The sequence below is a fragment of the Malus sylvestris genome, chromosome 9 (assembly GCF_916048215.2).
Source record: "Malus sylvestris chromosome 9, drMalSylv7.2, whole genome shotgun sequence".
In the NCBI taxonomy this organism is placed as follows: Eukaryota; Viridiplantae; Streptophyta; class Magnoliopsida; order Rosales; family Rosaceae; genus Malus; species Malus sylvestris.
Genome location: NC_062268.1, coordinates 28,800,235 through 28,814,092, shown reverse-complemented (window position 1 = coordinate 28,814,092; position 13,858 = coordinate 28,800,235). Strand labels below are relative to the sequence as shown.

The following is a 13,858-nucleotide window of genomic DNA, read 5'->3' as shown; positions in this document are numbered from 1 at the left end:
TATTTAGAATTTTCAGGAAATAAATATTGACTAATTATATCTTTTAATTCTACTCATACAATTTGAGTAAGCATCATGTCTTTTAATCAAAAGTTACAACCATTCAACAAAATATACAAAGGTTGAAATATATAAAAATAGTATTAAAATAATTATCTCTTTATAATTAATCACAAACATACCGATATAATCATGCATACAATAAATGTGTCTTTCGAATTAAACCTTTAATTAGTGTAAGTAATTCAAAGTTATAACAAATGCAATGGTGACCTAAGTTTAAACCAACTATTCTTATGTTAAAACCGGAATCACTACACACATGATTATATCTTATTTCCTTAAAGAAATTTCTGAACTAACTAAGCACTATTATGGCATTGTGCTTCATCTTGGTTTCATGAACATTTATAAGAGAAAACCCAACTCTTGGTAGAAGCGGCACCACTTCTTATGTTCATATAGGTGAGGTTCATTCCCATGTCCCTGCTATTATAGACATAACTACAAATAACTTCATTAAGAGATCAAACTCATCCTCCTAAACGTAGTAGTATTGCACTAATCATCCTGGAATGAGCTATATATTAATTTTAGTGCTTTCACAACCACTTATCAATAACTTGTTATTACCCATTAAACTTTTAAACTAGTGATGTTCTAGATAAAGTCGAGTTACCATTATTGCTGGCTAATTTTCAGTAAAGGGTTTTAGCCCCATTCCACTAGATGTACTAACTACCAAAGCTCTTGAAAGTGTTTTCGTTAACGGATCCGCCAAGTTATTACTTGATTTAACATAAACAATATTAATAACTGCATCAGTTATTAATTGATTCACATATTCATGTCTCAAGCTAATATGTCTAGATTTTCCATTGTATACCTTATTGTATGCTCTAAAAAAAGTAGCCTCACTATCACAGTATAAAGAAATGGATGACATTGGTTGTGGCCACAACTCTATTTCCAATAACAAATTTCTAATCCATTCTGCTTCTTTACCTGCTACCACTAATGCTATAAATTCAGATTCCATAGTTGAATGTGCTATACATGTTTGCTTCTTCGAAGTCCAAGAAATTGCTCCTCTGCAATTGTAAAAATCCACCCTGATGTAGACTTGTTATCATTAGCACTTGTTATCCAACCTTCATCTGAATATTCTTCAACTACTGCTGGAAACTCATAGTAAGTTAAACTCAGGCTAACAATTCTTTTAAGATAACCAAAAATTCTATTTATTGCTTTCCAATGAGCAGTACCTGGATAACTAGTGTATCTAGAAAGTTTGATTACTGCAAATGCGATATCTGTCTTGGTACAATGCATGGCATACATTAAACTTCCGATTACACTAGCATACTCAACCTGTGCAATAGACCTACCAGAATTATTAAGCAAAGTTTCACTAGGGTCATAAGGGGTATTTGCTTCTTTTATTTGTAGATGTTTAAACTTAAGAAGTAATTTTTCTATATAATGTGACTAACACAAAGCGTAACCCCTACTATGCTTCTTTACTTTAATTCCCAAGATAGTATCTACTTCATTCAAGTCCTTCATCTTAAATTTTGAATTTAGATACTCTTTAGTTTCAGATACACCTTTCATGTTTGTACCAAAAATTAGCAAGTCGTCGACATATAAACATATAACAACACCATAATCATTTGTCAATTTAGAGTATATGCATTTATCAGCACTATTATGTCTAAATCCATATGATAAAATGACAAAATCAAACGTTTCATGCCATTGTTTTGGTGCTTGCTTCAATCCATATAACGAGTGCTTGCTTCAATCCATATAATGACTTTACTAATTTAAAAACCTTCTTTTCATTCCCAGGGAGAATAAACCCTTATGGTTGTTCCATGTAGACTTCTTCATCCAAATCACCATTTAAAAATGTTGTTTTCACATCCATTTGATGCACATGCAAATTATATAAAGATGTCAATGCAAACAATATTCTAATTAATGTGAGCCTAGTTACTGGTGTATATGTATTGAAATAGTCTATTCCCTTTTTCTGCTTAAAACCTTTGGCAACCAGCCTGACTTTAAATGTTTGAATAGACACGTCTATATTGTATTTTCTTTTAAATACCCACTTACAACCTATTGCTTTTGATCCTTGGGGCAAGTCTAATAAAACTCATGTTTGATTAGATATTAATGATTCAAATTCATCATCTATAGCCTCTTTCCAAAAGGTTGCATCTCTTGAAGTCAATGCTTCGCTTAGACTTTTAGGATCATCCTCAACATTCAACAATATGGGTATTTTCTTAAGAACCTTTGTTCTATTTCCTTCGACTAAAAATACAATAGATTGAGACGAAATAAACTCAGAGCCTAGAGTCTTTTCTTTTCTTACCCATTGGCTTTTTCTTGGTTCATTAACAGTTTCAAACTGTTTTCTTTTCTCATCTTGAGAATGACTAGTAGACGGATTAGAGAAAGGTGTTTGATCATTCTCTTTTCCAGACACTAAGTAGTCGTTATAAAATTTATTTTCTATAAATTCGACATCTTTAGACTCAACTATTGTATTTGAGTCTAAATTAAGCAACCCATATGCCTTTGAATTTTCTGCATATCGTACAAATATGCTTTTAATTCCTCTTGGACCCAACTTGGATCTCTTAGGATAGAGTTCCTTATAAAAAGCTACACAACCTCATACTCTCAAATATGACAAATTTTGTTTTCTTTCTTTCTAAATTTTAAATGGTGACACATGTGTCTTTGTAGATGTAATTCTATTGTGTATATGGCATGTAGTAAACAATGCTTCACCCCATAAATATTTTGGAGTATTAGCATTAATCATCATAGAATTAATCATTTCAGTGAGTGTCCTATTTTTTCTTTCTGCCAAACCATTTTGTTGTGGTGTATATGGTGCAGTTCTTTGATGTATAACACCATGCTATTCACAAAAAATATCAAATTCATGTGAAAAATATTCATCATCTCTATCACTACGAAGACATTTAATTTTCCTTCCTTTTTAGTTTTCAACTTTAGCTTTATAGCGCTCAAAACACTCAAAAGTTTCATCTTTATTAGACAATAAATAAACATAAGTGAACTTAGAACAATCATCTATAAATGTGATAAAATATATTTTCCCTTCTCTTGTTAAAATACCATTAAATGTAGAAATACATTTATGAAATTGTGTGTGAAACATTATGCCACAATAGGTATTTATAGGCATTAAGGCACCCGTTCATCGAGTCTTTTCATTTTAGTTGAAGATATACAACTCTTCTTAAAAGTGTTCATTCAAAAGACATGTCTTCTATTTAGAATTTTCAAAACATAAATATTGACTAACTATATCTTTTAATTCTACTCATACAATTTGAGTAAGCATCATGTCTTTTAATCAAAAGTTACAACCATTCAACAAAATATACAAAGGTTGAATGAAACCCAACCTTTTTGTAAAGGGTTGCCAACTGTACACATGTTGCGCACTGCAGCACCACACATATGCTGCACACTGCAGCACCACACATATGCTGCACACTGTAGCACCAAATCATAATATATATATATATATATATATATATATATATATATATATATATTCTTGAAATATTCAACAATCCTTCCCTAAGAATATATAAAAATAGTATTACTGTGACAACACATCCTTAGTTCTACAATTTTATAAATTTAAAAAGTGTGAATTTACGAAGATGCCCTAGAGGTGAAGGTTTTGACTTTCATTGACCAACATGTAGTGAAACGTACGAAATATTTTTTTTTTAGCATATTCCTAAAGTACTCGACGATACGGACGCGTAGGCGCAAGTAGAAGCGAATTTGGAGTTATGGTTAATGTTTCACGGAGCTACAAACCCAAAAGTACTTTGAAGAAATCACTATTTTAATTATATTATATTATTTTATACTACTAAATTATTATGCCACATGTGAGTGGCTAAGAGGGGAATAGAAGGGAATCGGGGAGGAGGAGAAACAGAGGAGAAGGATTGGGCAAAGCTGCCCAATCAGAGAATGAGAGAAGAGTAACAAGAGAGAAAAGGAGGGAGATGGACAAATTAGGAGAGGGGAGAGGAAGAAGCTGCCCAATCAGGAAGAGAAGAAAGGAAAGAAAATTAGGGGAGGGAGACCCAGCGAACTGGAGCCCCTCTTTGTACCGACATCCCTTTTATGACTCGGTTTAGACCCGACCTCCCCGAGCCTTTTTCCGATGATCTCCACCATTTTTCCCACCGAATTAGGATCCTCCAACACCTGCAAACATTATCACATCCCTCCTCTTTCATTGATCATCACAGATTCGAGCGGATTGGTCCCGTTGCATGACGAATTTCGTCATGGGTGTCCGGAAGCCATGGCGGCGAGAACCACCATTTGTTAAACGATTCCCTCCAATTACTACCACCATTAAACTCCCCTTAAGGACTAGATCAAAGCCCAAACAACTTTGGAGGTGGCGGAGCACCGGAGAAGTCGAATCGAAAGCCACCCAAATCTAGGGTTCCAATGGGTTTAAGCGAAATTGGGGATTTTCCCGTTCAAATTGTCCTTAGTCACAGGTGACGATCGTTCGTGCTAGGGAGTCGTAGCGCAGCCCTCAGGTGAGTGGGTATTTTCTTTTTTTATCATATATATATGATTAATAGTTCTACAAATGCTTTTAAATTGATTTATGCATTTTATGCCATGTCATATATATTTATGTATTCTAAAATACTATGATACGGTTGAGTTTTAGATTGCATCATGGCATATCCATATGCATATTACCTAAATATAATTGTTGTGAATGCTTTGAAGTCCTAAGGTGAACGCAGGACGCGCAGGTAAGTTCAGGTGAGTTTATGGTGTTATTTGAAATGATTGAGTTATGGCATGACTATATTTATGTTTTATGCAACTTCGACACTGTCGTATAGGTTGCAATAATAGGCAACTCCAACATTGTCGTACAAGTTGCCTATGAGTCGTCTTGGTTGCATTAGGCAACTCCGACTCATGTGTTATCACAAATGGATCTATGAGTCGTACATGTTGCATTAGGCAACTTCGACTCGTGTATCAGCATAGATTGATGAGCACCTGATTTTATTAAGATGCTGCCGATATGTAGTGATTTGGAATATTTCTGGATTTATTGTTGATTTGTATTTGATTTCATACTTATATGTAGTATGATTTTCTAGAAACTATACAGGTTTTACAGAGAGGGGTTATAACGTTTTAGAAGGTCTTTATTAAAAATTTATTTTCAGGCCTACTCACCCTTTTTTTTTTTTTTCACCCCTCCAGGTTGTAATAGCTGAGCTTTCTTATCAACGAGGATTCGTGGCAAATCTTAGTATTGGAGATTACCTTCGATGGTATGATTCTCAATCCACTCTATTGTACTTTACTTATTCTCTGACGTCACGTGTGAAATGGGTTCATTCCCGCTCACAGCCCACTCTCGTATTTAGGTACTTTTAGGTTTAACTTTATTCACATATTCCACATCACTACACTTTATGGCTTCGTCACCTTCCAGGTGTTGGCCATCACAACTCGATTCGGAGTCTTAGTGGACAATTCGCGTTGGGATGTGTCAATTACAATAATTCTCTCTTTATAATTAATAAAAAAACATACTGATATAATCATACATACAATAAAGGTGTCTTTCGAATTAAACCTTTAATTAGTGTAAGTAATTCAAAGTTATAACGAATGCGATGGTGACCTAAGTTTAAACCACCTATTCTTATGTTTAAACCAGAATCACTACACACATGATATATCTTATTTCCTTAAAGATTTTTTTTAACTAATTAAGCACTATAATGACCTTGTGCTTCATCTTGGTTTCATGAACATTTACCAGAGAAAACCCAACTCTTGGTAGAAGCGGCACCACTTCATATGTTCATATAGATGAGGTTTCTGACATATGTGAGTTTAATGGTATTTTAACAAGAGGAGGAAAAAGATATTTTATCACATTTATAGATGATTGTTCTAAGTTCACTTATTGTGACAGCCCGTCCCTGATTTTAAGAGTTTTTAAAGTTTTAATAAAAGATTTTACAAAATGCCCTTTGAGGCACGCGCATTATTTGAGGTTAATAGTTGTGTCGTGCCATCTAAGATTTATTTTCTTGTCATATCCTCGTAGTACTCATCGTTACGGAAGCGTGGGCGTAGACGGTTAGTGATTTGGAGTTATAACGAAAAAGATTTTAAAGTTTGAAGTTTGAGCATTTTATGAATTTTATTATAAAAATTTGGTGTGCCATTTGGATAGCCCAGATTAAAGGAAATCTGAAATGGTTGGCTTAGATGTAAGGGAAAGAAAATAAAAATAAAAAGATGAAGGAAGGTTTTGTGTGTGTGTGTGTGCTCGCGCGTGACTGGTGGAGAAAAGAAGAAAGAGGATTGGGCAAAACTGCCCAACTAGAAGGAAGAAAAAGACAGCTTCGGGAGAGTTTTGGGAGAGAAGCTGGGCAAATGGGGAGAGGAGAAAGAATTTTCTGGCCAATCAGAGAAGGGGAAAGAAGGAAAGGAGAGAGGGCGAGAAGCGGAGCAAGAAGAACAGAAATGGGTTTTCAACCCATGACCCGCGCAACCCAGTGGGTTTTCCACCCGTTTCTGTCGAAATTTCTTCATTTTTCCGGTGATTTACTTCAAACCATCACTTGGAAAACGCTCTATGATCTTCCCTCTTCCTATTACACCCCAAAAATCAAAGAATTTGGCCTTGAAATTGGATGAAACCGTACGGTGTGTGCGGTTGCTTAGTGTACAAATTCTTCAAATCTTGAAACGTTTTCTTTCAATTACTAACACCATTAGCATTCCCTTAGGACCTGCAACAAAGCCCAAGCATTAGTTGGAGCATCGGAGTGGTTTTGGAGGTCGAATTGAAAACACCCATTTCTAGGGTTCTTCACGGGTTTGATGAAATTGGAGCCTTTCCAGGACAAATTGGCCTTGGCCACAGGTATAAAGTTTACTCTACTCATTGAGATCTTCATTTCTATAAATTTTGGTAATTTTTTGAAATAGTTGGATTTTCCGGCGAGTTGGGGCGCCCGACCGCCACCCACGGCCGCTCGTGCGGCGGCGCGTGGCCAGTGAGCCGCCAAAGATATTTTTAGGCCATAATTCATGCTCTAATTTCATTTTTGGTGAATGAATGACGTATGATGATCATTCGAACCTCAATTCGTTACGATACGTGGTTAGGCCAAAATATGAATTGACGATCCGGCCATTGGATCATCACCAAACTTGGATACATTGTAATACTTAATATTTGAGGATTATAGGAACTTACGGATCAGGAATCCAAATTACGGATCTTTCGGAATTGGAGTTGTAAGTTCATAAGATTGAATGTTAACCGTCACTTGGTTTTGCCAATTGACGGAGATCCGACCGTTGGATGGAAATGAAATTTTAGGATGTTGTCCTAGAGGTATATTGTAGATCTCTGGAAGTTTCAGATCGAAAATCTGAGTTGCAGATCTTCCGGATCAAACTACGTAGTGACGTGTTTTATATAAGTTATATTCTATCGATATGATTTATGAGGCATGTCTTGATGATTATTCTAGACGCCGATTGTCATGACGCCTTGATGTGTTGTGGTAAGGAGTTGTAGGGCGAACTTCAGGTGAGTGGGCAATTTTGTTTTCCGTATATACCTATATAAATGAGATTTTTCCCAGAAAATCAATTTAAGTGAAATGTGATATGAAATGCATTATGAAATGCCATGCAAAATATATATCTATTTTATTTATGCATTAGTAATTGCATACATGCATGATTGGTGATGCGGACGCACAGGTAAGTGCCAGGTAAGTTCATAAATTAAAATTATGAGACTGTTGAGTTGATGTGATTGAAATCTCATAAACCTGCACTAGGGTGATTATGATTTAGCAGAAATGTGATTCAGGCCTGTAAATATATTTAGTCACCCCCGCACTATATGCTCACATTGGATCCAATTTAGGTGCCCAGTCTTGTCGTACAGACCACTCATAAGTGGTTCCGACACGTAGGTGACTAGCGATTTATCGCATAGCTATCAGGAGAGGATAGCATGAGCATAACTATATTACACCCAGTTCTGTCGTACAGACCATTTCAGTGGTACCGACTCGTGTACAGTGTAGTGCCATACAGGTTACTTATGGTGACTCCGGCTAGATTGATTGATGAGATTAATTATAAGCTATAGTTTCAGCCAGGCTGATCACTCGATTGACATGTTATTATTTATGATGAACTTACTTCACTGATATATTTATATGATATGATGAAATATAGTTTGACATGGCATATACTTTACATATCACTATTTCTGAGCTGGTTTTGAGATAAGTAATTATATTTTTATATTCCTGGGAAAATTACAGGTTTTACGGAGATGGGTTACCACGTTTTGAGAAATGTTTTGTCTTTGAAAAGATTTGTTTTACTGACCCACTCAACTTTGTTTTTCACCCCTCCAGGTTCTAATTAGCTGAGTTTGGTGGCCATGAGGAATCCAACGGTGTCCTGACAGAATTCACCAAAATAGGATTTACCTGCGGGTGTTATATCTTAGTAATTGTCCTACTTGATTGCAACTAGACGTTCTTTTTACTCTGAATGTGTATTTATACACTAAGTTTCGCACTAGCATCATTTCTTAGCTAGTATTGCTAGTGTTTCGGCTTTTATTTATTCGTAATTCTATTTATCTTTTTAGCTTCCGCACTGTGCAAATGGTTACGTCACTTGCACGTGACGGCCAGCACGCCCTCCTTCGGGGCGGGGTGTGTCACTTATGTTTATTTATTGTCTAATAAAGATGAAGCTTTTGAGTGTTTTAAGCGATATAAAGTTGAAGTTGAAAACCAAAAAGGAAGGAAAATTAAATGCCTTCGTAGTGATAGAGGTGGTGAATATTTTTCACTTGAATTTGATATTTTTTGTGAAGAGCATGATGTTATACATCAAAGAACTGCACCCTATACACCACAACAAAATGGTTTCGTAAAAAGAAAAAATAGGACACTCACTGAAATGATTAATTCTATGATGATTAATGCTAATACTCCAAAATATTTATAGGGTGAAGCATTGTTTTCTGCATGCCATATACACAATAGAATTACATCTACAAAGACACATGTGTCACCATATAAAATTTGGAAAGAAAGAAAACCAAATTTGTCATATTTGAGAGTATGGAATTGTGTAGCTTTTTATAAGGCACTCGATCCTAAGAGATCCAAGTTGGGTCCAAGAGGAATTAAAAGCATATTTGTAGGATATGCAGAAAATTCAAATGCATATAGGTTACTTAATTTAGACACAAATACAATAGTTGGGTTTAGAGATGTTGAATTTATAGAAAATAAATTTTATAACAACTACTCAGTGTCTGGAAAAGAGAATGATCAAACACATTTCTCTAATCTGTATACTAGTCATTCTCAATGTGAGAAAAGAAAACAGTCTGAAACTGTTAATGAACCAAGGAAAAGCCAAAGGGTAAGAAAAAAAAAGACTCTAGGCTCTAATTTTATTTCGTCTCAATCTATTGTATTTTTAGTCAAAGGAAATAGAACAAAGGTTCTTAAGAAAATACTCATATTGTTGAATGTTGAGGATTATCCTAAAAGTCCAAGCGAAGCATTGACTTCAAGAGATGCAGCCTTTTGGAAAGAGGCTATAGATGATGAATTTGAATCATTAATATCTAATCAAACATGGGTTTTAGTAGACTTGCCCCAAGGATCAAAAGCAATAGATTGTAAGTGGATATTTAGAAGAAAATACAATACAGATGGGTCTATTCAAACATTTAAAGTCAGGCTAGTAGCCAAGGGTTTTAAGCAGAAAAAGGGAATAGACTATTTCGATACATATGCACCAGTAGCTAGGCTCACATCAATTAGAATATTGTTTGCATTGACATTTTTATATAATTTTCATGTGCATCAAATGGATGTGAAAACAACATTTTTAAATGGTGATTTAGATGAAGAAGTCTACATAGAACAACCAGAAGGGTTTATTCTCACTAGGAATGAAAAGAAGGTTTGTAAATTAGTAAAGTCGTTATATGGATTGAAGCAAGCACCAAAACAATGGCATGATAAGTTTGATTTTGTCATTTTAGCGTATGGATTTAGACATAATAGTGCTGATAAATGCATATACTCTAAATTCACAAATGATTATGGTGTTGTTATATGTTTATATGTCGACGACTTGCTAATTTTTGGTACAAACATGACAGGTGTATCTGAAACTAAAGAGTATCTAAATTCAAAATTTAAGATGAAGGACATGAATGAAGTAGATACTATCTTGGGAATTAAAGTAAAGAAACATAGTAGGGTTACGCTTTGTGTCAGTCACATTATATAGAAAAATTGCTTCTTAAGTTAAAACATCTACAAATAAAAGAAGCAAATACCCCTTATGACCCTAGTGAAACTTTGCTTAATAATTCTAGTAGGTCTATTGCACAGCTTGAGTATGCTAGTGTAATCAGAAGTTTAATATATGCCATGCATTGTACCAGGACAGATATCGCATTTGCAGTAAGCAAACTTTCTAGATACACTTGTTATCTAGGTACTGTTCATTGGAAAGCAATAAATATAATTTTTGGTTATCTTAAAAGAACTGTTAACCTGAGTTTAACTTACTATGAGTTTCCAGCAGTACTTGAAGGATATTCATATGTAAGTTGGATTAATGATAATAAGTCTACATCAGGGTGGATTTTTATAATTGTCGGAGGAGCAATTTCTTAGGCTTCGAAGAAGCAAACATGTATAGCACATTTAACTATGGAATCTGAATTTATAGCATTAGCGGTAGAAGGTAAAGAGCAAGAAATGTAGAAATAAATTTATGAAATTGTGTGTGAAACATTATGCCACAATAGGTATTTATAGGCATTAAGGCACCCGTTCATCAAATCCTTTCATTATAGTTGAAGATATACAACTCTTCTTAAAAGTATTGATCCAAAAGACATGTCTTCTATTTAGAATTTTCAGAAAATAAATATTGACTAATTATATCTTTTAATTCTACTCATATAATTTGAGTAAACATCATGTCTTTTAATCAAAAGTTACAACCATTCAACAAAATATACAAAGGTTGAATAAAACCCAACATTTTTATAAAGGGTTGTAGACTGTACACATGCTACGCACTGCAGCACCACAAACATGCTGCACAATGCAGCACCAAATCATTATATATATATATATATATATATATATATATATTCTTGAAATATTCAACAGGATGACATGGTAAATGCCTTGCTGCAATACTAATCATCTGTAAGCCATTGGACGTGAAGAATTCTTAAAGTAATAGGCAAACTTCGAGCTTGTTCATGGCTTGCAGTCCCTGTTTTTCTAGTGCTAGAATTTCAACAATTTGATGGGGATCGAGCAAACTTCAGCAGGTCCAAGTATTCCTCGAGGGACTCATGAAGGCTCAAGTGACTGTATTTCTAAATCTTAAAAAAAAAAGGTTAAAAGGATTTCATATGTCAGAAAGGAGGTTAGTTTGGTTGTGGAAGGAAGCTTCTTTCCAGTTTCCACAACAGGCGAGGATGAAGAAAGCCATTGACTAACATGTGCTTGCCTTTATGTGGATAATTACCAAGAAAAAAGCATGAACCAACATTTCTGTTGTAGAACATTTGAACCATTATGTCTGGATCATAAGCAGTAAAATAACCATAACGTACGGAAACATCCTCGTTCTATAACCATGTGTCACATCCACTACAAGTAATTAAAAACATAGCATTTTCTCAAAGAAAAAGAAAAAAAAAATTGAGCCAACAGAACAGATCAGCCCCACTTAAATAAACAGTAAGTTGCCATCAAATTATTTTAAGCAAAACAAGAGTGGAATCCAATTAATATAAAATAAGAAGAAAAGAATGTTTGAAATCCAAACCAGATACTTTTCTTTTCTGTTCCTTCCTCGGCAGATCATTCAGTTGGACTCAATCTTTCTTAACTAGGTAGAATCTGCACAAAAAAGAAAGAAAAATGTTATGTTATTAGTTTTCTGCCAACAAGCTTAGTAACTAATTAAAGTAGCAAACAGGAACTGTATGAATAAGCCAGCCAAGAGTTTGAATTTGGTATGGGCCGTTTGATAACCAATTACTGAAAACTGAAAACTCGTTTGGTAACTCAAAGGAATGGCGTACCTAGTGGGAACTGAAGATGGATCATGTCAAAGCTGGCGGGTGGAATTGGGAGAGGAAGTGGAAGCCGTTCGATCTGAAACAACACCGTTCTCAGCCTCCTCTCCTTGAATGCAGAAGACAGGCGAGCTACCATTAGAGGCGCCGAAGCGGGTGCCAAAGATTGAAGAGTGCTGCTGCTGCTGCTGCCAAGCACGGGCGGAAACTGATGGCGTAAAACTGGACTGAAGGGTACCCCCATGGTGGTGAGGCTGAGGCTGAGCATATGAGTGTGAGTGTGAGTTGAATACAAAGCCACCATCAAGTCCTCTGTTTTCATTGCTCCATGCCACCATTCTCTGATAACTGGAGGAGTCAAGTCCAATTCCCATTGCGGCGGCGAAAAGGGTTTGAGAGGACTGCTGGGTATGAGTGTGATTGTGATGAATATTTAGGCTTTGGTCTTGGAAAGAGTGGAGAGAGAGGCCGAGGTCTTGGGTGGTTGTTGAAATAAGATGGGGATCGGGTGCATAGCTTTGGAAATCGACGACGGAGGAAGCAGCAGCGGCGTTGCTACTAGTGTTTGTGGGGAAGAAGGATTTCATAGTGTCAGCTATGTTGTCTGAGTCCAGAGATGGCGGAATGTTGAAGTTCGATTCGTTGTCTGATTGCCTTTGCCTATGGAGCTCAAAGTTAAAGTTGTAGCCGGCGGAGGACTCTGACTGCTGCTCAGCTGCTGCAATTACCATTTCATTTGGATTTTGATTTGGATTTGGATTCGATGATCGAAACGGATCATCAGCCTCGGCAGCATGGTTACTAGTAGTGATAGGATGCCAAGGTGGAAGCTCAGCAAGCTTGTCAATGGAAGATTTGGCTTTCTTGATGAGCCAGTCGACGGCTTTACTGGGTCTATCATATCCAAGACGGTCTTGAACATCGTAGAATTGGATGGCAGTGTGGGCGGACAACCGGACACGGCGGTCTCTGGGGCCTTTGGCGGTGTAAACCTTGCTGTGACGATCTTTGCGTCCGGTGGATCGAACAATGTGGCCGCCCTGGACTTGCACAATCTCTCCACCACAGCCCTTCATTCCCATTGTAATTATTCTATCCTTTTGTGTTGCATTATTTTCTGCAAATTATATTGGTTGCGTTGCTTTTACTCTAGCTGTGGCCGTTGCTGTCACAGTTCTGATACTTGTGCTGCTGCCGCCGATCCCCAAAACTCTGCATTGCAATCTCCATCAAGATTCCAAACCCCAATAAACGCTACAAAAAGCCACACTTCACAGGCACAGAAATTTGACTCCACTTGTATTCCTACAAGTTTATAGATAAGGTAACTACTTATTGGTCCATAAAAAAGTACAGTGCGTGTGCAGACAGAGACTACTGATAATTGATGGGTGAGTTTTTCTATGTGGACACGAAACTACGAATTTAAAGAGAGAAAAAAAAAAAAGGAATTAAAATGGAAAATTTAAGCTACAACCCAAGTTGCAGGCTATTGCTATATAGTAAATTGTAGCAAATCAGACATACCATACGTAATATTTTTATCGATTTGAGACATGTGTTTATATAATTTGATGATCAAACAATTTTATATTTTATTAATTTTTC

General features: G+C 35.9%; 1 protein-coding gene across 1 annotated transcript; it reads right to left on the bottom strand.

Annotated features, from left to right (window-relative positions):
• Nucleotides 1-11,779: 11,779 nt before the first annotated feature.
• Nucleotides 11,780-13,557, bottom strand: LOC126634083 (transcription factor TCP4-like). Its single transcript, XM_050304563.1, has 2 exons — nt 12,257-13,557; nt 11,780-12,071 (listed from the first exon to the last, which is right to left on the bottom strand). The coding sequence occupies exon 1, from the start codon at nt 13,330-13,332 to the stop codon at nt 12,283-12,285; it is 1,050 nt and encodes a 349-aa protein (XP_050160520.1). The 5' UTR covers nt 13,333-13,557; the 3' UTR covers nt 11,780-12,071; nt 12,257-12,282.
• Between the last annotated feature and the right edge of the window lie 301 nt (nt 13,558-13,858).

Excerpts from the sequence above, each read along its gene's own strand:
- LOC126634083 (XM_050304563.1), bottom strand. The coding sequence starts at position 13,332 with ATGGGAATGAAGGGCTGTGGTGGAGAGATTGTGCAAGTCCAGGGCGGC.